Consider the following 25,739-nt stretch of genomic DNA (forward strand, 5'->3'; position numbering starts at 1 on the left):
GACACAGACATAACAGCGGCATTCATACTGGACACAGACATAACAGCGGCATTCATACTGGACACAGACATAACAGCGGCATTCATACTGGACACAGACATAACAGCGGCATTCATACTGGACACAGACATAACAGCGGCATTCATACTGGACACAGACATAACAGCGGCATTCATGAGTTCATCCGACTCTGGCGAAGGAGATAAAGTGCCTCATTGACAAAATCCCAAAGTATCTATTTAGCAGTAATACAGTTTATTGAATGACCGTTCAAAGTTGAAAACATTACCACAGTCTAACACTGACAACTACAATTAGACTTTGTATGTGTGTGAATTTCTGGCAAAGTGAGAGATTGTAACTCTGGTGTCTTCAGCTATCCTCAGCTAGAAACCTCACCATCTTAAAACATGATCTCTACAAGTGATGTAGTGGTAAACTCTGATTGCTGTCTCTTAATTTTTCATCAAAAGGTGTGTAAACTGCATTTACCCTCCACTATACCACTGATCACTACAGTATAAACACAACATAAGGTGTTGGTGCCATGTTTCATGAGCTGAAATAAAATATATACCAGAACTGTTCCATACTCACAAAAACAACCTCTAAAATGTCTTTATATCCCTGTTAGTGAGCATTTCTCCTTTGCCAAGATTATCCATCCACATGAACAGGTGTGGCATATCAAGAAGCTGATTAAACAGCATGATCATTACAAGTGCACCTTGTGCTGGGGACAATAAAAGGCCATTCTAAAATATGCAGTTCTGTCACACAATGCCGCAAATGTCTCAAGTTTTGATGGAGTGTGAAATTGGAATGCGGACTGCAGGAATGAACACCAGAGTTGTTACCAGAGCATTGTACATTCATTTCTCTACGTCGTTTTAGAGAATTTGGCAGTAAGTCCAACCAGCCTCACAACCGCAGACCACGTGTATGGCATTGTGTGGGTGAGCGTTTTGCTGATGTCAATGCTGTGAACAGAGTGCCCCATGGTGGCAGTGGGGTTATGGTATTGGCAGGCATAAGCTATGGACAACTAACACAATTGCATTTTATCGATGGCAATTTGAATGCACAGAAATACCGTGACGAGATCCTGAGGATTAATGTGAGGCCCATTTTTTTAATTTTTTTATTTCTGTGACTAAGATGCTTCTCTCTATTACCAAGTCATGTGAAATCCGTAGATTAGGGCACACACACACCACCTTGACTAGTTAAAAAGTTTGGGGTCACTTAGAAATGTCCTTGTTTTTTAAAGAAAAGCACATTCTGTCCAATTAAAATAACATCAAATTGATCAGAAATACAGTGTAGACATTGCTAATACTGTAAATGACTATTGTAGCTGGAAACAGCAGATTTATGGAATATCTAGAGGCCCATTATTAGCAACCATCACTCCTGTGTTCCAATGCCATGTTGTGTTCGCTAATCCAAGTTTATAATTTTAAAAAGCTAATTGATCATTAGAAAACCCTTTTGCAATTGTTAGCACAGCTGAAAACTGTTGTTCTGATTAAAGAAGCAATAAAACGGGCTTTCTTTAGACTAGTTGAGTATCTGGCGCATCAAATCAAATTTTATTTGTCAAATACAGAGAGTTAGCAGATGTTAACGTGAATGTAGCGAAATGCTTGTGCTTCTAGTTCCAACAGTGCAGTAATATCTAACAATCCCCAACAACTTCATAATACACAAATCTAAAGGGGAAAGAGAACATGTACGTAAGTATATGGATGAGCGATGGCCGAGCTGCATAGGCAAGGTGCAATAGATGGTATAAAATACAGTATATACATGTGATACGAGTAATGTAAGATATGTAAACATTATTAAAAGAGGCATCACTTAGAGTTGCATTGTATAAAGTGACTAGTGATCCATTTATTAAAGTGTTCAGTGATTGGGTCTTAATGTAGGTAGCAGCCTCAGCCTTCTTCACCACACCGTCTGTGTGGGTGGCCCAATTCAGTTAGTCTGTGATGTGTACGCACAGGAACTTAAAACTTCCCACCTTCTCCACTGCTTCCCTTCTGATGTGGATAAGGGGTGCTCCCTCTGCTGTTTCCTGAAGTCCATGATCATCACCTTTTTAGTTGACGTTGAGCGACTACTCTCTGTAGGCTTGATGATTGAGTTTGAGGCATGCATGGCCACGCAGTCGTGGGTGAACAGGGAGTACAGGAGGGGGCTGAGAACACACCCTTGTGGGGCCACAGTGTTGAGGGTCAGCGAAGTGGAGATGTTGTTTCCTACCTTCACCACCTGGGGGCAGCCTGTCAGAAAGTCCAGGACCAAATTGCACTGGGTGGGGTTGAGACCCAGGGCCTCCAGCTTGATGAGGAGCTTGGAGGGTACAATGGTGTTGAATTCTTAGCTGTAGTCAATGAACAGCATTATTTCGTAGGTATTCTTCTTGTCCAGATGGGATAGGGCAGTGTGATGGCGATTGCGTCGTCTGTGGACCGAATGGGGCGGTATACAAACGGAAGTGTGTCTAGAGTGGCCGGTAAGGTGGAGGTGATATGATCCTTGACTAGCCTCTCAAAGCACTTCATGATGACAGAAGTGAGTGCTACAGGGCAGTAGTCATTTAACTTTGCCTTCTTGGGCACAGGAAAAATGGTAGTCATCTTGAAGAATGTGGGGACAGCAGACTGGGATAGGGAGCGATTGAATGTCCGTAAACACACCAGCCAGCTGGTCTGCGCATGCGGACACGGCTAGGGATGCAGTCTTGGCCAGCAGCCCTGCAATGTTTAAATGTTTTACTCACGTCAGCCACGGAGAAGAAGTCCTTGATAGTGGGCGCGACAGTGGCACTGTATTATCCTCAAAGAGGGCAAAGGTGTTTAGTTTGTCTGGAAGCATGATGTCTGTGTCCATGAAGTGGCTGGTTTTCTTTTCGTAGTCCGTGATTTCCTGTAAACCCTGCCAAATATGTCTCATGCCTGAGCCGTTGAATTGGGACTCCACCTTGTCCCTATACTGGAAATTCACTTGTTTGATTGCCTTGCGGAGGGAATAACTAAGCTGTTTATATTGTCATATTCCCAGACCTCTTTCCATGGTTAAATGCGGTGAATTGTGCTTTCAGTTTTGTGCGAATGCCGCTATCCATCAACGTTTTCTGGTTAGGGTAGGTTTTAATAATCACAGGGGTTACAACACCTCCAATGCATTTCTTTACAAACGCACTCACAGAGTCAGCGTATAGGTCGCTGTTGTTCTCTGAAGCTGACCGGAACATATTCCAGTCCGCGTGATTAAAACAATCTTGAAGCGTGGCTTCCGATTGGTCGGACCAGCGTTGAATAGTTCTCGTCCCTGGTACATCCTGTTTGAGTTTGTCTATAAGACGGTAGGAGCAAGATGGCATCATGGTCGGATTTGCCGAAGGGAGGGCTTTGTATGCATTGCGGAAGTTAGAGTAACAGTGGTCGGGAGTATTGCCAATGCGCTTAGCACAATCAATATGCTGGTAGAATTTAGGTAGCCTTGTTCTCAAATTTACTTTGTTAAAATCCCCAGCTACAATAAATGCAGCCTCGGGATATATGGTTCCCAGTTTGCATATAGTCCAGTGAAGTTCCTTGTTTGCCGTCTTGGTGTCTGCTTGAGGGGGAATGTACACAGCTGTGACTATAACTGACGAGAATTCTCTTGGTAGATAAAATGGCCGGCATTTGTTTGTCAGGAATTCTAGGTTGGGTGAGAAGAAGGACTTGAGTTCCTGTATGTTGTTATGATTACACCATGAGTTGTTAATCATAAAATCATACACCCCCGCCCTTCCTCTTCCCAGAAAAGGCGTTCATCTCAGTTGCTGCGATTCATGGAGAAGCCCAGTGGCTGAATCAATTATGACAACATATCCCGAGAGAGCCATGTTTCTGTGAAACAGAATGTTACAATCTTTGTCTCTCCGGAAGGCAACCCTTGCTCGAATTTCGTCTACCTTATTATCAAGAGTCTGGACATTGGCTTGTTGTATACACAGGAGCGGTGGGCGACGTGCACGTCTACGGAGCCTGACCAGGTGGCCGCTTCATCTGCATCTTCTGCGGTGCCGTTGTTTTGGGTCGACTGCTGGAATTAGATCCATGTTCTGGGTGGTGGTCCAAACAAGAGGACCCGCTTCGGGAAATTCGTATTCCTGGTCAATGTTTTTAAGTTGACGTTGCTCTTATATCCAATAGTTCATCCTGGCTGTATGTAATAAGGACTTAAGATTTCTTGGGGTAACAATATAAAAAATAATAATACATAAAACAACAATACAGCATTGTTTCCTAAGAACTCGAAGCAGTTGTGGGTTCGATTAGGCTCAAAATGTCCAGAAACAAAGACTTTCTTCTGAAACTCGTCAGTCTATTCTTGTTCTGAGAAATGTTAGGCTATTCCATGTGACATATTGCCAAGAAACTGAAGATCTCGTACAACGCTGTGTACTTCTCCCTTCACAGAACAGCGCAAACTGATTAACCAGAATAGAAAGAGAAGTGTGAGACCCCGGTGCACAACTGAGCAAGAGGACAAGTACATTAGTGTGTCGAGTTTGAGAAACAGACGCCTCAAGTCTTTAACTGGCAGTTTCATTAAATAGTACCTGCAAAACACCAGTCTCAACATCAACAGTGAAGTTGCGACTCCGGGATGCTGGCCTTCTAGGCAGAATTCCTCTGTCCAATGTCTGTGTTCTTTTGCCCATCTTAATATTTTTGCTTTATTGGCCTGTCTGGTGGTTGCTGATAATGGGCCTCTGTACGCCTATATAGATATTGCATTTTTTTCCTTAAAAAAAAAAAAGACGTTTCCAGCTACAATAGTCATTTACAACATTAACAATGTCTACATTGTATTTCTGATCAATTTGATGTTATTTTAAAAATTGACCAAAATGTGTTTCTCTCAAACAAGGACATTTCGAAGTGAAGTAGCATTCAAGTTTGGGCACACCTACTCATTCAAGGGTTTTCTTTATTTGGACTTTTCTACATTGTAGAATAATAGTGAAGACAAACTATGAAATAACACATATGGAATCATGTAGTAAAAAGAAGTTTTAAAATGTGTTAAACAAATATTTGAGATTCTTCAAAGTAGCCACCCTTGGCCTTGATGACAGCTTTGCACACGCTTGGCATTCTCTCAACCAGCTTCATGAGTTAGTCACCTGAAATGCATTTCAAGTTAATTTGTGGAATTTCTTGGCTCCTTAATGCATTTGAGCCAATCAGTTGTGTTGTGACAAGGTAGGGGTGGTATACAGATGATAACCCTGTTTGGTCAAATACCAAAGTCCATATTATGGCAAGAACAGCTCAAATAAGCTAAGAGAAATGACAGTCCATCATTACTTTAAGACATGTCAGTCAATCTGTAAAATTTCAAGAACTGAAAGTTTCTTCAAGTGCAGTCGCAAAAACCATCAAGCGCTATGATGAAATTGGCACTCATGAGGACCGCCACAGGAAAGGAAGACCCAGAGTTACCTCTGCTGCAGAGGATAAGTTTATTAGAGTTACCTGCACTTCAGAAATTGCAGACAAAATAAATGTTTCAGAGTTCAAGTACCAGACATCACAACATCAACTGTTCAGCAGACTGCGTGAATCAGGCCTTCATGGTTTAATTGCTACAGAGAAACCACTACTAAAGGACACCAACAATAATAAGAAGAGACTTGCTTGGGCCAAGAAACACGAGCAATGGACATTAGACAGGTAGAAATCTGTCCTTTGCGTTGATGAGTCCAAATGAGATTTTTGGTTCCAACTGCTGTGTCTTTGTGAAATGCAGAGTAGGTGAATGGATTATCTCCGCATATGTGGTTCCCACCGTGAAGCATGGAAGAGGTGTGATGGTGTTTTGCTTGTGATACAGTCAGTGGTTTAATTAGAATTCAAGGCACACTTAACCAACATGGCTACCACAGCATTCGGCAGTGATACACCATCCCATCTGGTTTGCTCTTAGTGGGACTATCATATATTTTTCAACAGGACAATGACCCAAAACACACCTTCAGGCTGTGTAAGGGCTATTTGACCAAGAATGAGTGTGATGGAGTGCTGCATCGGATGACCTGGCCTCCAAAATCACTTGCCCTCAACCCAATTGAGATTTGGGATGAGTTGGACTGCAGAGTGAAGGAAAAGCAGCCAATAAGTGCTCAGCATATGTGGGAACTCCTTCAAGACTGTTGGAAAAGCATTCATCATGAAGCTGGTTGAGAGAATGCAAGAGTTTGCAAAGCTGTCAAGGCAAAGGGTGCCTCTCAAATATATTTGGATTTGTTTAACACTTTTTTAGTTACTACATTGTTCCATTTGTGTTATTTCATAGTTTTGATGTCTTCACTATTATTCTACAATGTAGAAAGAAAAACTTTGAATGACTCGGTGTCCCCAAACTTTTGACAGGTACTGTATTTCCAAAAACTAGTCATATGCACTAGTTATGAATAGATGATACTGAGATTCAAGGTGACGCAGGAAAACGCACTCACCTACCTGGCATGGAACATTATTATCTCTCATGCAGACTTCTCCAGTGTCATCAGAAGCTAACAAATTCAATAATAATACATGTTATTTGAAGTCTCAGCCAAATATATTGCTTCTGTCCAATCACATCAAACTGTATTATAATCTCTGTCTTTTAGTTGACAGACACTTCGGTTTCATAGTACTTGGATCAGTATCCTCTCTTCACGGAAAGAGGGAGGGAGTCAGAGTAGAAGAGAAGGAGAGGAAGAGACTATTGTCGTTCCCATTTCGCTACATTCGCATTAACATCTGCTAACCATGTGTATGTGACAAATAAAATTTGATTTGACGACGTTATGACTTGCAGCCTGGTGTCTCTTAAGTTTGTCTAGTCCAAGTGTAATGAGTGCTACTGTAGGGGATTCGATCTAGCAACCTTTCGGTTACTGGCCTAGGCCACCTGACGCCCAAAGGTCTTGATGAGAGGTTGATTTGTTAAATCAGGTGCGTTAGTGCTGGTGTGATACTAGAAGCTATTCATCACTCTGTCATGGAAGAGACTGGTGTGATACTAGAAGCTATTCATCACTCTGTCATGGAAGAGACTGGTGTGATACTAGAAGCTATTCATCATCACTCTGTCATGGAAGAGACTGGTGTGATACTAGAAGCTATTCATCACTCTGTCATGGAAGAGACTGGTGTGATACTAGAAGCTATTCATCACTCTGTCATGGAAGAGACTGGTGTGATACTAGAAGCGTGATGTGATGCCATGTTATGAGGCTATACAGTGTTTGTTTACAAATGGAAGAGACTGGTGTGATACTAGAAGCTATTCATCACTCTGTCATGGAAGAGACTGGTGTGATACTAGAAGCGTGATGTGATGCCATGTTATGAGGCTAAGACAAAGTAAAGTACACCCCGCCCTATAAAAGCTAATGAAGCATTTCTTAAGATACAGTCTTCAAAGGGGCAATTAGCAGTTGATACATCCATTTAACTTAATGATAGGTACCTATTGAGTCTTGAAGAATGTAACTTATGACTCATGAGCTTAGTTCAACTGTCCTTCCCCATTAGAACACAAAATAGAAGCTTGTTTTACTCCAATGTTTGCAAACAAAGTACATGCAAACAATCAATGTGGTTAAAACGATATAAAGTTGATATCATGGATGGTCAGATTTGGCTTCCATAGCTCTGTCTATGATTTTGAGAGTGGGTATATTTATCCAGCCACATCCCCCGGCTTTTTACCTAAACAGGGGTGGGGAGCTCGTTTTGTTATTGCTTCTGCTGGTGATTGCAGCTTTAGGAATCAATGTATACATACAATCATTTTACAGTTTGGCCCTTTAAATAAACACAGTAACAGCTACACATCATCATATTATATAAAGTGCTCACATATTTCACCACTGTTTTATTGTGACTCTGTAAATGAGTCAACAATAGTTGGATAGTCTGCAGACTATTTCTTAACACAAAAGTTGCAGCTGCAGGATCTGTGCCGACTTCACTGTAAAATAACATGCTGCTGAGTGAGGTATGTAAACAGGATCACTATACTATATATCAAATCACTGTCAGAATTATGCATGCAACGAATGCCTTAACTATTTCATAAATTGTACTTGTAGCGAATACAAAGAAGTCGGCACAACACACTGATAAGTGTACAACATCCAATTAGCTACAGTTGAAACCTGTTTAAAAGTTCTAGCATACATCAGCCGACTGACTGGAGGTGGCAAGCAACTACTATAGCCTCGTGGCGTCTGTTATAAGTGGATAGGTAAACAGTCTAATTGAACACGTTGAGAAGTAACAAAGATATAATAGTAGAGGTTGCTATGTGGATGAACTTACCGACATTGTCTAAATCTAGCCCGCAACTTTCTTTGTCAAGTTCAAGAAACAGCCACCGCCCAATGGTGATCGTCAGTTATACTTCTTCGATTAGGTTTAACTGCGGTTGGCATCCAATAAATGTTGCATTGCCACCACCTATTAGACTGGAGTATAACTCCCTTATGAATACCCTACCTTCTAACACTACCATACAAAAACAACACAACCATACTCCACTATTTAGTCGTACTTTATGCCAACAACCTGAAAGGATGAGACAACACCACTTAACACACCCTGCAACTCTTCTGATGTCAAGTCTCGCACACCCAAATACCTCTCTGCAGCTGCCACCACAACCCCTATTTTCTGCGACTTTACGTTCCATCCCTGCAGTACAGTTGATAACCATTGCTATAAATGCTAAAAATATTCCCCTTCAGTTGGTCAAATTTTACATTTACTGCTACCCGATTAATCACACTTTCAATTGCGCCCTTTTCGTGAGAGCAAAATAATTCACAATCCTTGCCCCTATTCGGTTAAAACGCGGAGCGCCTTCTCCATCACACAAACAGAAACAAACAACTATCACATGACCACTTCTGGTTACCCTCACCAATTCCACAGCAACCAACTCCGTTTTTACCCACCCTGAAACCACAAATGATCAGCCAAAGGGCAAGGGTCCACTTTTTCCAAAGACTTCACTCCTACTGTCACAGACTCAATCATCTGTCCTCTTTCTCCGTGAACATCAATGGGGTATAACTCGATATCAAGAAACGCCCATACCAGAAAACGCCCAGAATTGCGGTCTGCAATTACACCCTTCTCGTCCTTCCCGTTTTCTAGCTAGTCTATGGAAGAGAGGAGGAGAGGCTCAACTCGGTTTCAAATCTGCCTTCATCCAGCAGGTGGTGTATTTTCGTTGTTTCGCACACTAAGCAATACGTTTTTGTATGGAGGTCAATGTGTCGAATTTGGTCAACAACAGAAAATAATTATTTGTTACGTGAGGTTTTATCGAATAAAAGTGTCGTAATGCTTAAGTTGTCACGAGTGTACTGATATAAGTAGGACACGTGACATCCCGGGAACTTTGAAAAAAACAAACACTTTCTATCGGTGTTGTCTCGAGATGGCTATGCATATTCATGGCGTGAGGCAGTAGTGAAAAAATTACCCAAGTGTCATACACTCAGACATCATTTACAAACAAAGCATTTTTGTTTAGTGAGTCCGCCAGATCAGAGGCAGTAGGGATGACCAGAGTTATTGTCTTGATAAATTTGTGAATTAAAATCAAAATTTATTTGTCACATACACATGGTTAGCAGATGTTAATGCGAGTGTAGCGAAATGCTTGTGCTTCTAGTTCCGACAATGCAGTAATAACCAACAAGTAATCTAGCTAACAATTCCAAAACTACTACCTTATAGACAAGTGTAAGGGGATAAAGAATATGTACATAAAGATATATGAGTGAGTGATGGTACAGAGCGGCATAGGCAAGATACAGTAGATGGTATTGAGTGCAGCATATACATATGAGATGAGTATGTAAACAAAGTGGCATAGTTAAAGTGGCTAGTGATACATGTATTACATAAAGATGCAGTAGATGATATAGAGTACAGTATATACATATACATATGAGATGAATAATGTAGGGTACGTAAACATTATATTAGTTAGCATTGTTTAAAGTGGCTAGTGATATATTTTACATCATTTCCCATCAATTCCCTTTATTAAAGTGGCTGGAGTCAGTGTGTTGGCAGCAGCCACTCAATGTTAGTGGTGGCTGTTTAACAGTCTGATGGCCTTGAGATTGAAAAACAGCTTCTGTCTCTCGGTCCCAGCTTTGATGCACCTGTACTGACCTCGCCTTCTGGATGATAGCGGGGTGAACAAGCAGTGGCTCGGGTGGTTGTTGTCCTTGATGATCTTTATGGCCTTCCTGTGACATCGGGTGGTGTAGGTGTCCTGGAGGGCAGGTAGTTTGCCCCAGGTGATGCGTTGTGCAGACCTCACTACCCTCTGGAGAGACTTACGGTTGTGGGCGGAGCAGTTGCCGTACCAGGCGGTGATACAGCCCGGCAGGATGCTCTCGATTGTGCATCTGTAGAAGTTTGTGAGTGCTTTTGGTGACAAGCCAAATTTCTTCAGCCTCCTGAGGTTGAAGAGGCGCTGCTGCGCCTTCTTCACGATGCTGTCTGTGTGGGTGGACCAATTCAGTTTGTCTGTGATGTGTACGCCGAGGAACTTAAAACTTACTACCCTCTCCACTACTGTCCCATCAATGTGGATAGGGGGGTGTTCCCTCTGCTGTTTCCTGAAGTCCACAATCATCTCCTTAGTTTTGTTGACGTTGAGTGTGAGGTTATTTTCCTGACACCACACTCCGAGGGCCCTCACCTCCTCCCTGTAGGCCGTCTCGTCGTTGTTGGTAATCAAGCCTACCACTGTTGTGTCGTCCGCAAACTTGATGATTGAGTCGGAGGCGTGCGTGGCCACGCAGTCGTGGATGAACAGGGAGTACAGGAGAGGGCTCAGAACGCACCCTTGTGGGGCCCCAGTGTTGAGGATCAGTGGGGTGGAAATGTTGTTGCCTACCCTCACCACCTGGGGGCGGACCGTCAGGAAGTCCAGTACCCAGTTGCACAGGGCGGGGTCGAGACCCAGGGTCTCGAGCTTGATGACGAGCTTGGAGGGTACTATGGTGTTGAATGCCGAGCTGTAGTCGATGAACAGCATTCTCACATAGGTATTCCTCTTGTCCAGATGGGTTAGGGCAGAGTGCAGTGTGGTTGAGATTGCATCGTCTGTGGACCTATTTGGGCGGTAAGCAAATTGGAGTGGGTCTAGGGTGTCAGCTAGGGTGGAGGTGATATGGTCCTTGACTAGTCTCTCAAAGCACTTCATGATGACGGAAGTGAGTGCTACGGGGCGGTAGTCGTTTAGCTCAGTTACCTTAGCTTTCTTGGGAACAGGAACAATGGTGGCCCTCTTGAAGCATGTGGGAACAACAGACTGGGATAGGGATTGATTGAATATGTCCATAAACACACCAGCCAGCTGGTCTGCGCATGCTCTGAGGGCGCGGCTGGGGATGCCGTCTGGGCCTGCAGCCTTGCGAGGGTTGACACGTTTAAATGTTTTCCTCACGTCGGCTGCAGTGAAGGAGAGTCCGCATGTTTTAGTTGCGGCACTGTATTGTCCTCAAAGCGGGCAGCATTCGCGCGAAACACCGCAATTTAACCATGGCAAAGCGACTGGAATTATGGCAGAAGATAAACAGTGTAGTTATTCACTCCGCAAGACTTCAAGGTTTCAGAGCAAGTGACGTCACCGATTGAAACGCTATTTAGCGCACACCACCACTAACTAGCTAGCTATTTCACATCCGTTACACTCACCCCCCTTTTGACCTTCCTCTTTTTCCACAGCAACCAGTGATCTGGGTCAACAGCATCAATGTAACAGTATAACTTTAGACCGTCCCCTCACCCATACCCGGGCGCGAACCAGGGACCCTCTGCACACATCAACAACAGTAACCCACGAAACATCGTTACCCATCGCTCCACAAAAGCAGAGCAAGGGGAACTAGTCAAGGAACATATCCCCACCCGAGTGGTGCAAGACACTGCATTGCAGTGCTAGCTATGCCATTAGATTCTGTGCTTGAATCCAGGCTCTGTCGCACCCGGGAGACCCACGGGGCGGTGCACAATTGGCCCAGCGTCATCCGGGTTAGGGGAGGATTTGGCTGGCAGGGATTTCCTTGTCCCATCGTGCACTAGCGACTCCTGTGGCTGGCCGGGTGCAGTGCACACTGACACGGTCACCAGGTGTACGGTGTTTCCTCCGACACATTGGCACGGCTGGCTTCCGGGTTAAGTGGGCATTGTGTCAAGAAGCAGTGTGGCTTGTGTTTCGGAGGATGCACAGATCTCGACCTTTGCCTCTCCCGAGTCCGTACGGGAATTGCAGCAATGAGACCAGACTAACTACCAATTGGAAACCATGAAATTGGGGAGAAAAGAGGGTCAATTAAAAAGTACATTATTTTCCTTCAGGGATGTAGTGAAGTAAAAGTTATCAAAAATATAAATAGTCAAGTACAGATACCACAAGCTACTTAATTAGCACGTTCAATTATTTATATACTTAAGTACCTAACACCATTGGCATGAGGCTAGTAGCACAGCATCTCTCTCTCCATTGAATACAGGTGGGTCAAGTCAACAACCCCAAATATTCAAAAAAGCATTACAATAATGAGATGTATCCACCAATCCAAAAGAAGCATAGGCGGGAGCTAGACAGCCCTCCATGCAGCTATGTGGACGACTCCCATTGTTAGGGCGGAGAGACATGCATCATGTCAGTATATCCATATTCTTTGCCTATGGTGTTTAGATACAGTAAAGTCACTCCGCCAAGCTACACCACTGTGGACAGCAATGAATCCACTAGTTCCAACTGCAGTTCAGTCGACAAGATTTAATGAAGTCTTGTGATCAGTTGAGTTTTTTTAAATGTTGTAATCTACCTTTGTTTAGCTGTGTGTTTATACATAATTCTTTAGATTTCTCACACTAAAGTAATCAGACCAAAAACAAAAACAGTTAGAAACCCAAAAGGTTACATTACTCGTTTAATTATGTTTTCCCCCATTATCATCACAAGATTGTGGATAGATTTCAAATGGCCAGGGAAAAACACCAGACACAATTTTGTACACTTAATTTGATTAAAACAACCATGATCATTAAGAAGTTGGACAAAGGAGGTCCAAGAAAACATGCCGGGTACCAAAAAGGTTGTTTATTGAACCAAACTACATTGCTGTCATGCCAACAGTTTAGAAGCAGAAACAGACTACCAGTAGTAGCCAGGCTACACTGAAATGATAATGGTTGATACAGTGAACCAAGAGCAAAGGGAAAAAGAGAGACTGTATGATTTTAGGTTCATAGCCCTCGCTCTGGAAAATCAAACAACGTTAAAACCAGTGCAAAACAATTAAGTTAACTGACCCCGAAAAATAGAATTTCACTCTAAGCTTTAAAATGACAACAGAATTCAATCAAACAAAAAGAGAATAAACATTATGTTAATGTCTCAATACATGCATTTCTATTTCCTCCATATCATTCCATTGGCTGAGCAATTACCAAAAAAGACTAAATGCACAACACTGTTACTTCAAAATCAGGATGAAAAGTCCATTTAAAATGATTGAAAAAGGTGAAAGCACAGTGTTCCTCTTCTCTTTGTCCTGGGGTGGAGTTGAGTCATGGTGCCTGATGTTCTGTTCACACTCTCTCCATCGCTCTCGGCCTGTCTCTGACAGCACAGATTGACCTACAGGCAAAAAGATTGGGTGGATGTCACAGTCTCCACTTAATACTTTCAAGGACTTTCCAAATCAACCCGACACGGAGGATCTGAGATGAAAATTCAACATTTAAATCCAAAGGGCAAGGGAGAGTTATCATCCTATAGGGAGACGACACTACTGTCCTCTCTCTCACGAAGCTGGCTCATGTCAAACCCCTAGTTGGCTTCAATAAACACCACTGCCAGCACTGTTGCGATTGAAGACAACAGCCAGGGCCTAAAGCAGCAATTAGCCCTTGACCATGGCTCAGTTCCATTACATCACACATAAGAGTCATTGGACGAAGATGTCTTCTGTAGGGAGGAGTTTTGTTAAGATCCGCGATGCTCGGTCTGAACATTAACACACACCATTTGCGGTACGGTTTTGGAATCATAAGGACCTTATCATAGAAATCATAAAAACATTCAATACAAATTTAAACACACCTTTAGGGTTTCCACATGGCCATATTTCCATGTTACAACACTTGTTTAAGGAAAAAAAGATGAGTGGACTACCTGTGCTAATTAGCCACCTGCGTCGCCAAACACCAGTGTGTAAACGCAACAAATGTGTTGTCACTGGGGAAAAAATACTGCCAGCTGCAACTGTTTTAAAACCGGTTAGAAGAGTAAGTGTGTATTTAGCATTTGTGATATTTTGATGTGATATGGAGGGATTTATGTTTCTTGAACCGTAACGCAAGAGAATCGATTCACATTTAGATGGAGTATTTGTCTGTTTTGGCTTCAAGCCAATTATCCCTTTAAACAGAACATGTAAGGTCCTTAGACTAAGGAATAACTTTAGGCTCATTTAGTCCAATATTGGGCTAATAAGCAGTTGAAACAATAAGGGAGTTTGATTTAGATCCCTGGGCTATGGCCTGTGACGTGAATGGGACAAAAAAAGTGAGAGGGGTGCCCTTCTCAAATCAAACAGTAATCTGCTGCGCTCAGTCATGTTGTCATCAAGGAAAACATCACTTTTCCATAAAATAGTTTGTATCTATTTCAACTAAATTTCAAACTAGTATTCATTGGGAAGGCAGATAAAGCCTTATCAAAATCAATGACTTTAGCATGTGAAACAACAGAATCCTACTCATTACGCCACATGTTTAACCTACGACACGTTTGCTTTGAGATGACTTCGCCGTCAGGCAAAGCGGGGCACCTGGCTCACACATGGGAGGCAGCCCGGTCCCAAAACCAATGCAATCAACGCTAACCTGGTTCACCCGGGACATTAATCAAATCCACTCAACAACAAAGCGTAATCCTGGCGCGTTTCAGTAAAAAGCTGAATGGATGAGGCTGTAGAAATGTAACCACTCAAATTTACAAATTTATAAATGCAAGGCTTGACAATCCAATGATATAAAAATTATAGTTCTACCCATGTTGAGGCTATATATTGTTTACAAACATTGGAGTAAAACAAACTTATATTTTGGGTTCTGATGGGGTATGACAGTTAACTAAACTCACGAGGCATTTATAAGTTACATTTGGGAATGGCACGTAAAATGTTGCTAAGGACAAAAAAGGAGCCTGGTTGGCTGACTGTCCTTTGTTGTTCAAAGTAAAGATCTACGAGCGATTCCAAAATGGCTGCTGTGGCTTCTGCTGCCTAGCATGAGGACAAAAAGGCTGTTTAAAAACTAGCAATACTTCAAATCTTCTCTATTTGTCAGTAGGGATAATTAGGAGTACAGCGACATCTTCCATCCCTAAATTGAGGTTTATTTTCAAGCCATATCCCGCGGGGTGGGTATGATTTGTGGAATGTTCCAAAGGGAATCTGTTCCAAAAACTTTGTAAAGTACAAGGTTGCCAACAAATGCATAAAAAGTAGCATGATCAATTCACCTAGCTAATTAGCTGCCGAATAAGCATCTACTCACCACATAGCTTATTCTTAATGCTTGTCCATAGGCTACCAGTGTGAGGGCAGGCGTTTGTTCCAAAAAATATGGTGAGTGAAACAAATAGCCCACAACCTACCCAGTATCTTATTCTGCCGCTATACAACTTTGTATGTGTCATTTGTTGGCAACCTTGTTATTTACAAGTTTTTGGAACAGATTCCTGTTGGAACGTTCCAAAAATTATACCTACCCTATCCCACGCAGGCAGCCAAGCATTCTGACCTATAGGGAGATATACTGACGGTTACCTACTGGTCAGAACTATTCTAGCTAGGTTTGACAATCTGTCGCAGAGACACCCTGTAAAAACAGGCAGGGGTGGACTGGGACCAGAAATCAGCCCTCGCATTCCTTCGAGACCTCACACTGGACTATTTTTCCCCCCCTTGAGGCCCCCATTATTAGCCAGATAATTATATTTTTGCCCAAAAAAATCAACTCAGATAGACCCACTGGGCTGAAAATGGACCAGTCCACCCCTAAAAAAAAACAAGTCAAGCAGACCTCTTTGTAGAGAGCATACCCTTACTGTGATGCTATATGCACATTTACTCACCTTCAGCCACAGAAAAGCCTCTAGTCATCGTTCTTGAATTTGCCGCTGACGTACGGTACATAATCCAAGATCAAGCGCCAGTCAGTGAAGTGTACCAATGCCACCCCTCCAACTGAACCCCACACCGCCAACGTTGGAACCCTGCGTTGGGAGTAAAATTGAATAGGTAATTTACAATCGAGCTAGGGGATACCTAGTAAGTTGCACAACTCCATGCATTTAACACAACCCCTGTGAATCAAATAGGTGCGTAGGATATCTTAATTGACGTCATCGTCGCCGGGGAAACAGTACTTGCCTTGGGCAGAACGTCGGATTGCGGTTACTGTCCCGACGCGCATACTGACGTCTACCTGCCGCCCCCTAGCGCTAGTTTCAGAATTAGGTAACGTTACTTAGCTAACTAGTTCTCCAATTGATCAAAGTCAGGTCAGCGTTTCTGGTTCACGGCATTGGCAACCTTCTACGGGTCAATGCTGCCGTTATTAACTAGCTTTGCTACCAAGCAAGGCACGCAGTAGCCAGTATGCTAGCTAGCTAACGTTTCCGGACATGACCTCAGCTAGCTAAGGGTAAAACAGACAAGGGCAAGTCAGAATAAGACATTGCATTGGAAATGTATTTGATCAAATATCAATAGCAAGATGTCAGTAAACATACGACATTATCTTACCATGTTCTCGCGATGGAAAAGTATTTCTGACCGATCAATTTACCAAGCATGTTGGAGCTGGATGTTGTTGCTAACCACCAAGGGGGAAAAACCTGGGAAAACTCTGAGCGCATGCCCATTCGGAAAAGGATCCTACGCCACTTCCGTTTATTCCGGCGTTATGATACTGATGTTTTAAGATGGTTAAATGCTCTACTAACAAAAAAGCTGTTAGAATTGTAAGTATATGCATGTCCCTTATGGTCCTTGTGTAATTGTAATGTGATATTGTATCCCCTATTGTTTGTAATCTATGTATGCTTGTGTTCCCTCATGTGCTTTATGTATTGATTTGTTATTAATAAAATGTTTATAAAAATAAAAAAGATACTGATGTTTGGCCGTCACACTGTTTAGATTCTATATCACTGATAGAGTGAACATTATTAATTGAGTTGAACAAAAATATACGTGGATTCCTGACAGTACGTAGAGCTATACAATTTTCTGTTAACAGTATTTAGCGATTAATTGTTGGTCATCTGTAATAACACCATCAATGTTTTACTTATGGACAGTGTTATTTTTAGAGTGAAATTTCTCAAGTCTAAAGAAATAGGATGAATTATGTTCTCCCTCCTCAATCCATTTTTTCCCGAGATCTAATAAAGGCTCCTTCTGCTTTTAGTATATATATATATATATATATATATATATATATATATATATCCAGTTTATTTTGTAACTCAATTAGTTCCATCTTCTCCTCCCCCGAGAGGCCGGCTGGGGACCTCTGAGAAAGGGAACTTATCTTAATGATCACCTTTTCCTCCTCAGCTCTTCTGGTCTTAGCAAGATTACTACCATATTTTCTAAGGTATTTGGACACCTCAAATTTAAAGAGCTCCCAGTTCTTGCAATGAGATATTTCTTCACAAGCCCTTTCCCAAAAGTGTGAGAGCAGATCTCTAACCTCAAATTGAACTATATCATTATTTAATAATGAGCTATTTAGCTTCCAGTAGCATGCTCTACCAAGGTTAGTATCAGGGGTAAATATTTTGATATCAATGTAAATGGCCCTATGGTCTGTGAGGGGAGTAGTACAAATATGGATATAATTTGGATATAAGCCAAAAATCTATTCTGGATTGTCTGGAACCTGTTTTGTCACTCCAAGTGAATGACCTGTCAGTAAGATCAAACTTTTCCATAAAAAGTATTAAACCCAAATTCTGATTGGTTGGCCTACCTTGGGGCCATCTATCAGTTTAATTATCTATAGTAATGTTAAAGTCCCCTCCTATCAATAATAACGAATTGGAAAAATTAGATAACCAATGAAGTATATGTTTCTCTATAGATTCAAGCAACTCATCATTCTCATGTTTGTACCCGTAGAAGTTTACAGTAGTGAGTGTAATGCATTGTAACTGATCATTTTCATGTGGCGGCAGGGTAGCCTAGAGGTTAGAGTGTTGGACTAGTAACCGGAAGGTTCCAAGTTCAAACCCCCGAGCTGACAAAGTACAAATCTGTCGTTCTGCCCCTGAACATGCAGTTAACCCACTGTTCCTAGGCCGTCATTGAAAATAAGAATTTGTTCTTCACTGACTTGCCTGGTAAAATAAAAAATAAATAAAAATGTTTGGTGTTGTACCTGTAAAAGTTTACAGTAATGATCGTAATGTCATTGTAACGGATCACAAGACAAATAAAGGGGTCACATTCTGAGTGTAGAATATTACCACCAAAGGTATTTTTCACAAGCAGAGCGTTCAGATCCATGGGAGAGCCAAATATCGTTGCCCCACTGTGACCTCCAGAAGTTGGCATCAGCCAAAATTGAGTGAGACTCTTGAAAAAGCAAGAAATTGTTTAGCAAATAAGGCCTTGTGCTTCACATTGTTTTGTAACTCCCTAGCATTAAGAGAAAATATAGACAAAAGACAAAGATTATATAAAAGTATAAACTGTAGTAGGATGAGTCAAAGACGTAGGAGCAGTGAACGTAAACGATAAGGAACCGAGATCTGCAGCATTTAAGTCAATTTAAAGTGAAAATAGCTTATTCCATAAACTTTGAGCTAGACATTATCCGGCTTTGAAATTCAACTCAACTGAAAATTATGTTCAAGACCAAACCAAGAGTTCTTGTAGTAAGAGAGACGAAAAACCCTATTTAGTGTAATCAGGAACTATTCTGAGCAATAAAATACAAAATAATAATTTAAATAAAAGGGTACCTACTATTTTATGTACATACGAAAACTGATCATAAAAAAATAGAATAAAAAATGTTTGACATATAAGGGGACGGTTTAAAGTTATACTGTTACATTGGTGCCGTGACCCGGATCACTGGTTGCTGCGGAATAGGAGGAGGTCAAAAGGGGTGTGTGTGTAACGGATGTGAAACGGCTAGCTAGTTAGCGGTGGTGCGCGCTAAATAGCGTTTCAATTGGTGACGTCACTTGCTCTGAGACCTTGAAGTAGTGGTTCCCCTCGCTCTGCAAGGGCTGCGGCTTTTGTGGGGCGATGAGAACGATGCTTCGTGGGTGACTGTTGATGTGTGCAGAGGGTCCCTGATTCAACCCCGGGTATGGGCGAGGGGACGGTTTAAAGTTATACTGTTACACCTTATTGGAATGGACTTAATGATATCTGTTGGAAAAAAGTTTGGATGTTGCCATACACATACCTACTTGTTAACAAAATGAAGGAAGTTTCCTTTCAAATTATTAATAATTATTATCCCGCCAACCACTATATGAAGAAGTTTAAGGAAACAACTCAAATTGCTCCTTTTGTAATGACCACCCAGAAACAGTGTTGCATCTTTTTTTGCATTGTATTCATAAGAAAACTGTGGCAAGACATTAGTAGACTTATGATTGAACACATTTATGAAGATTTGACACTATTTCGGAGAGATGTACTGCTTGGATTCTTTACATACGATAGAAATAAGCTGAAACATCATGTAATTAATTTCATTATTCCTTTGGCCAAATTTCATATACACAAATGTACATTTACAAACTAAAAACACATTCTTACCCTAAAAATGAAAGTGAACTGTATATTAAGACAATTAAATACTCTTAACAAAAAAAGCTGTTATAATTAAGTGTATTTATGACCCTTAAGGCCCTTGTATAATTGTAATGTGATATTGTACCCCCTAGCTCGATTGTCCATTGTATATAATCTATATATACTTGTGTTCCCTCATGTACTTTCTTTATTGATTTGTTGTTAATAATACAAAATAAATAAATAAAAAAGATACTGATGTTAGTCGAGACTGATGATTTTTACCATTGTTGCTACTACAGCGCCATCTAGCAGTTGCGTCGGGGATAAATTTACAGTTGAAGAAATTTAGCAAAATAAACTAAGTTAGTTAACCTGTCTCCTAACCTGCAAAATCAGTTCCCCTAACCTGCCACGATAATTCTCACTACCTGCTACTTAAACTAAACCCCAGTGCTGACAAACCATCAGTATCACCACACCGAAATCTGTGGACTGGAAATAAATTCAAATCTACGATTAGTCAAGTATTTAATTATCTTTGGAGTCTCAATAATATAGCTTCAGCATAGTTATAGTTGATGGAAATTGAATAAACAACTCCAGTAGACTTCTTTCATATCCATCTTTAGACTGCAATGGAGTGCTTATATCCATATAAATAATCCTTAAAACAATGCCAGATGAGATCCCTAATACTAGGCGAGTTGAGGATTAAAATAGAACAGGTGTATTCATAACGCAGATTGTTGCAAAACGTTTAAAATGGAAGCAAACAAAAAACTGAATTTGTCCAATAGAAACTCGTTTTGCTAAGTTTAAGAACCAAACGGTAAATGGTTTCCGTAATGAATACACCCCAGGCCGTTGCATTGATGCAGATGCACGTTCTCGGCCAGGGAAAGATCCCACTATATTTCCTTCATTAGCCTAATCCTTCCAAATGCATGGAGTGAATGAGCATACACATCAGGGGGGAAATGTGTGGAACCACACTGTACATGCAGAACATTTTTTCAAATACATTTCATTCAGGTTGTAACATGACAAAATGTGGAATAAGGGGTATTAATATTTTGAATGCACTGTACAGTCATGGCCAAAAGTTGAGAATGACACAAATATTAATTTTCAAAGTCTGCTGCCTCAGTTATGATGGCATATACTCTGGAATGTTATGAAGAGTGATCGGATGAATTGCAAAGTCCCTCTTTGCCATGCAAATGAACTGAATCCCCCCAAAACATTTCCACTGCATTTCAGCCCTGCCACAAAAGGACCAGCTGACATGTCAGTGATTCTCTCGTTAACACAGGTGTGAGTGTTGACGAGGATAAGGCTGGAGATCACTCTGTCATGCTGATAGAGTTCGAATAACAAACTGGAAGCTTCAGGAGGGTGGTGCTTGGAATCATTGTTCTTCCTCTGCCAACCATGGTTACCTGCAAGGAAACACGTGTCATCATCATTGCTTTGCACAAAAAGGGCTTCACAGGCAAGGATATTGGTGCAAGTAAGATTGCACCTAAATCAACCATTTATCGGATCATCAAGAACTTCAAGAAGAGTGGTTCAATTGTTGTGAACGCTTCAGGGAGCCCAAGAAAGTCCAGCAAGCTCCAGGACCGTCTCCTTAAGTTGATTCAGCTGCGGAATCAGGGCACCACCAATACAGAGCTTGCTCAGGAATGGCAGCAGGCAGTTGTGAGTGCAGCTGCACGCACAGTGAGGTAAAGACTTTGTGGATGGCCTGGTGTCAAGAAGGGCAGGAAAGAAGCCACTTCTCTCCAGGAAAAACATCAGGGACAGACTGATATTCTACAAAAGGTACAGGGATTGGACTACTGAGAACTGGGGTAAAGTCGTTTTCTCTGATGAATCCCCTTTCCAATTGTTTGGGCATCCAGAAAAAAAGCTTGTCCGGAGAAGACGAGGTGAGCGCTACCATCAGTCCGTTGTCATGTCAACAGAAAAGCATCCCGAGACCATTCATGTGTGGGGTTGCTTCTCAGCCAAGGGAGTGGGCTCACTCACAATTTTGCCTTAGAACACAGCCATGAATAAAAGAATGGTACCAACACATCCTCCTAGAGCAACTTCTCCCAACCATCCAGGAACAGTTTGGTGACGAACAATGCCTTTTCCAGTATGATGGAGCACCTTGCCATAATGCAAAAGTGATAACTAAGTGGCTCGGGGAACAAAACATCTATAATTTGGGTCCATGGCCAGGTAAATTCCCAGACCTTAAACCCATTGAGAACTTGTGGTCAATCCTCAAGAGGCGGGTGGACACACAAAAACCCACAAACTCAGACAAACTCCAAGCATCGATTATGCAAGAATGGGCTGCCAACGGTCAGGTTGTGGCCCAGAAGTTAATTGACAGCATGCCAGGGCAGATTGCAGAGGTCTTGAAGAAGAAGGGTCAACACTGCAAATATTGAATCTTTGCATAGACTTCATGTAATTGTCAATAAAAAGCCTTTGACACTCATGAAATGCTTGTAATTATACTTCAGTATTCCATAGTAACATCTGACAAAAATATCTAAAGACACTGAAGCAGCAAACTTCGTGAAAATTAAATTTGTCATCGTCATAACTTTTGGCCACAACTGTACATGGAGAATTGTTTCAATACACACAAAATGAGCCAAGAATCTTAGCATGTTTTCAACCCTTTATTACAATGTTTTTGTTTCTCATTTAGGTATACAAGCTCAAAAAGACAGACATTGAAAAAAAGGTATATTTCTGTTAAAAATGGCACATTTATTGCTACATTACTGTTTATATACATGACAGTTCTCAATATCTACTTTATATATATATATATATTTATATATATATATAAATAAAAATAGGAAACTGGAGGCACTTTGAGGACAAATGGATTCTGTCCCCAATGTAAGAGCGACAGTTGGTTTTGTAGCAGTGTGACCGTCTGTTGAAGGGGGCAGAGATTGGCAGACCATGAGACCGCTGGCAAAATACTAGTTGTGCGTTTTGACAAGGGAAGTTAAGGATACTGTACTCAACATTTGCAGTTCAACATTAACAAAAATGAACACAAATAACATCAGCAATGTTCAGTTTTTCAGATCATTAAAAATAATAATCCCAAAACAATGTGTCTTCTATGAGACAGAAGAAACAATGGCAGCGTAGGGTTGTCATGGTTATTATGAAAGACAAACAGGCCAAACTGGGAAAATACTGTTGCAATTCAGTATCACTCTGTAGGGTAAAATACTGTTTAGTTGATCTCTATAACATCAACGGCCCAGGTCTTGTATAGGTACATACTGAACATGTCAATTTCACATTTTTCATATCAAAACAAAAATGTCTCTGCCCTAGTTAATAGAAAAAAAGTTGATAAAAACAACAATTAAGGATGGATATGGTACTCTGAGTGTTGTCTAAATCATAAATGTTTTATACGGAAGATAACAGGTCTGGAAACACTCATATCCATTCAATTCTAGAAACTGGTAATAGGGCTCAGGAAATCAAAGTGGACTCAGTTGTTCAGGGATGCCAATCACTGAGAAACAGAGGAAAAGGGTCAAAAACATGACTTTATATATGTACTGAAACACTTCCCTCCCATGTCAATCGTCTATATCTGTAAAAGGTTCTCTTGGAAAGCCACGCATGCAGTGACAATCACAGTGAAGTTTCAACAGTGACATTTTCAGGCCTGGTGAGTAACTACTAAGAATGATACGAAAGTCAAAAACCTAGCAAGCTGAAAAGGATTGCCATAAAATGAAACTGGTATGAAAAACATAATACGTTGTTCCTTTTTCAACAATATCAAGAGTTTGCACTTAAATGTTTGAGTGACAAAGCTTGCCAATACTTTGATAGTAAGTGTGAAATAGTAACTGGTATAAATGATTTATACAGACCATCTCCAAATGACCTGTAGTTCCAAAATAGTTGGTGGATGTTCTAGCCATATTAGGAGTGTTGGCGTTTACTACTTTCACCCCTTATCAACTGGCACTTCTTGCTTTTGTCATCATAAAAAAAGAGATTACTACGTTTGGGATGGAAAAAGAGATAGTTTGTTCCTGGCATCTAAAATGAGTTCTTACATTTAAACAAGGTAAACAAAAATAAATGCAATCCAAAAGAAAACTCATACAGCTATATTACAAAGTTTAAAAAATAACATCACTTCTACAAAAAGGAGGATCCTTACAGACGTTATAAATTGTTCAAAACGCCCAATGCTTCCTGTAATTTTAAGGAACAAAAAATGTTGTCCATAGATGGCAGTTGAACGCATTCAAGGGAAGATTGCTATGATATTTCAGGACCAACGCTACAAAAATCAACCCTCTTGAAGTCCAACCATTATTCCTTCCATACTCGTCGAAATAACTGTAGTCTACTTTTAAAAAACAGACATTTCCTTACGTCGTACATAAAATCTTTAAGTACACATGACCTGGCCATGTAGGTTTGCCTTGCCAACTGATGACACTTGCTCCACAAACGTGAAGAGAAAGAAATGAAGGCAGGTGGTTGACTCAGTTTGGGGCAGAGGGTACTGACCATGCATCCACATGGCCTGGCTGAAATGGAGAGGAGGGGTAAGGGAGTGGCAGTGGAGGGGGAGAGGCTTGCTCTGGTTTAGAGAACACACACACTTCCTGCATGTTTCAGTCCAATCTCCCCAAGTCAGAGTGAGGAAGTCTTGAGATGACGGTGTGATCCTGTTGATTATGTAGGTGAACCGGAAGTGGTTCTCAGCTAGTAGCGAGTCATGACCTGTCCTGGGTCTCTGTACGTGTTGGTGGGTGGGGACACCTTCCTCACTGAGAGTGCTTCCACTCCACCCATGGCAGTAGCAACAAACACATGAAGACAAAAATGGAAGGCTTGTAGGATTCCTGGATCAAATAAATACCCACCATACAAATCCTTCAGACAGGCCTGTGTCAGCCCTTATGAGGGCAGAAACTTTTTTTAAATCATTGTGCTATATAACAGCACTCTGCCTGACAATTCAATAAGTGTCCCTTCATCACTATGACTGTCCAGTCTTTTACATTCTGGTGGGGGTGGCTGGATACCTCAAACTGTACTGTGTTTCAGCCTTTTGAGGAAAAAAAATGGTGGGGATGACGACGATTCTAACTCTCCCAAGCCTTGGCGTTATGCATGTATATCAGGCACATAGTTACTCACAGGTTAGATTCTGGTGTCACCTTTGCTTGTAATGAAACTATGACCTTCTTTTCAGGTGGGAATGGCAGATGACTACCCAAAGGACACAAAATCCTGTTGCTCACATGAGCAATTGATCCAAAAATACTATTTGATCCAAACAAATTTTGCTCCCAACATGTAAAGCAACTTCTCAAAATGTCTTACAAAAACATGACCATTAGGCAGAAAATCATTGCGTTTAAATTTCCTCTTTCTGTGGCCCAGTCTCTCCTTGGAGTTCAGAGTGTGTTTACTGTAAATATTCTTCAAAACTCTGGTGTATAGGGGTGTTCATGGTCAGGAATGTGGCCACTGGCTTTGTCAGTTGTGTGTGTGTGTGTGTATGCGCTTCTCCACTATATGTGCTATATCGAGAGCGCACCTTTGTGGATTGACGCCCACTGAGATGCATAATAAGACAATAAGGCCACGTCTTCTAAGAGCTGTACAATCAACAGGAGCTGGAAGACAAACAGGGATCGTTATATTACGTCTTTCTGCCATTGAAATCCACTGAAGTCCAAAACAATGTAACATTTTTTATGCATATTAAAATACATTATTGGGATGGAAAATAACTTTC

General features: G+C 41.3%; 2 protein-coding genes across 7 annotated transcripts in view; both read right to left on the reverse strand.

The window, feature by feature from the left end:
- Window positions 1-13,177: 13,177 nt before the first annotated feature.
- Window positions 13,178-17,073, reverse strand: LOC124010109 (cytochrome b-c1 complex subunit 10). The gene is made up of 3 exons (XM_046322464.1): window positions 16,916-17,073; window positions 16,243-16,383; window positions 13,178-13,737 (listed from the first exon to the last, which is right to left on the reverse strand). Exons 1-2 carry the CDS (start codon window positions 17,032-17,034, stop codon window positions 16,263-16,265), a joined length of 240 nt encoding a protein of 79 aa, XP_046178420.1. The 5' UTR covers window positions 17,035-17,073; the 3' UTR covers window positions 13,178-13,737; window positions 16,243-16,262.
- Window positions 17,074-22,600: 5,527 nt separating this feature from the next.
- tcf3a (transcription factor 3a) overlaps window positions 22,601-25,739 on the reverse strand; it is a 46,051-nt gene continuing 42,912 nt past the window's right edge. For all 6 annotated transcript variants that reach the window (XM_046322311.1, XM_046322310.1, XM_046322308.1 and 3 more), the window contains one exon: window positions 22,601-25,617. The gene's annotated coding sequence lies outside the window, so the exon portion shown is untranslated. The remainder of the gene's footprint in view (window positions 25,618-25,739) is intronic.

This window comes from Oncorhynchus gorbuscha, linkage group LG22 (genome assembly GCF_021184085.1).
Source record: "Oncorhynchus gorbuscha isolate QuinsamMale2020 ecotype Even-year linkage group LG22, OgorEven_v1.0, whole genome shotgun sequence".
NCBI lineage: Eukaryota > Metazoa > Chordata > Actinopteri > Salmoniformes > Salmonidae > Oncorhynchus > Oncorhynchus gorbuscha.

Bases quoted from the DNA above. Each gene is read 5' to 3' on its own strand.
- LOC124010109 (XM_046322464.1), bottom strand. From the start codon at position 17,034: ATGGGCATGCGCTCAGAGTTTTCCCAGGTTTTTCCCCCTTGGTGGTTA. The intron at 16,384-16,915 runs GTAAGATAATGT...CTCCCAACGCAG, and splicing joins TTTTCCATCGCGAGAACATG to GGTTCCAACGTTGGCGGTGT.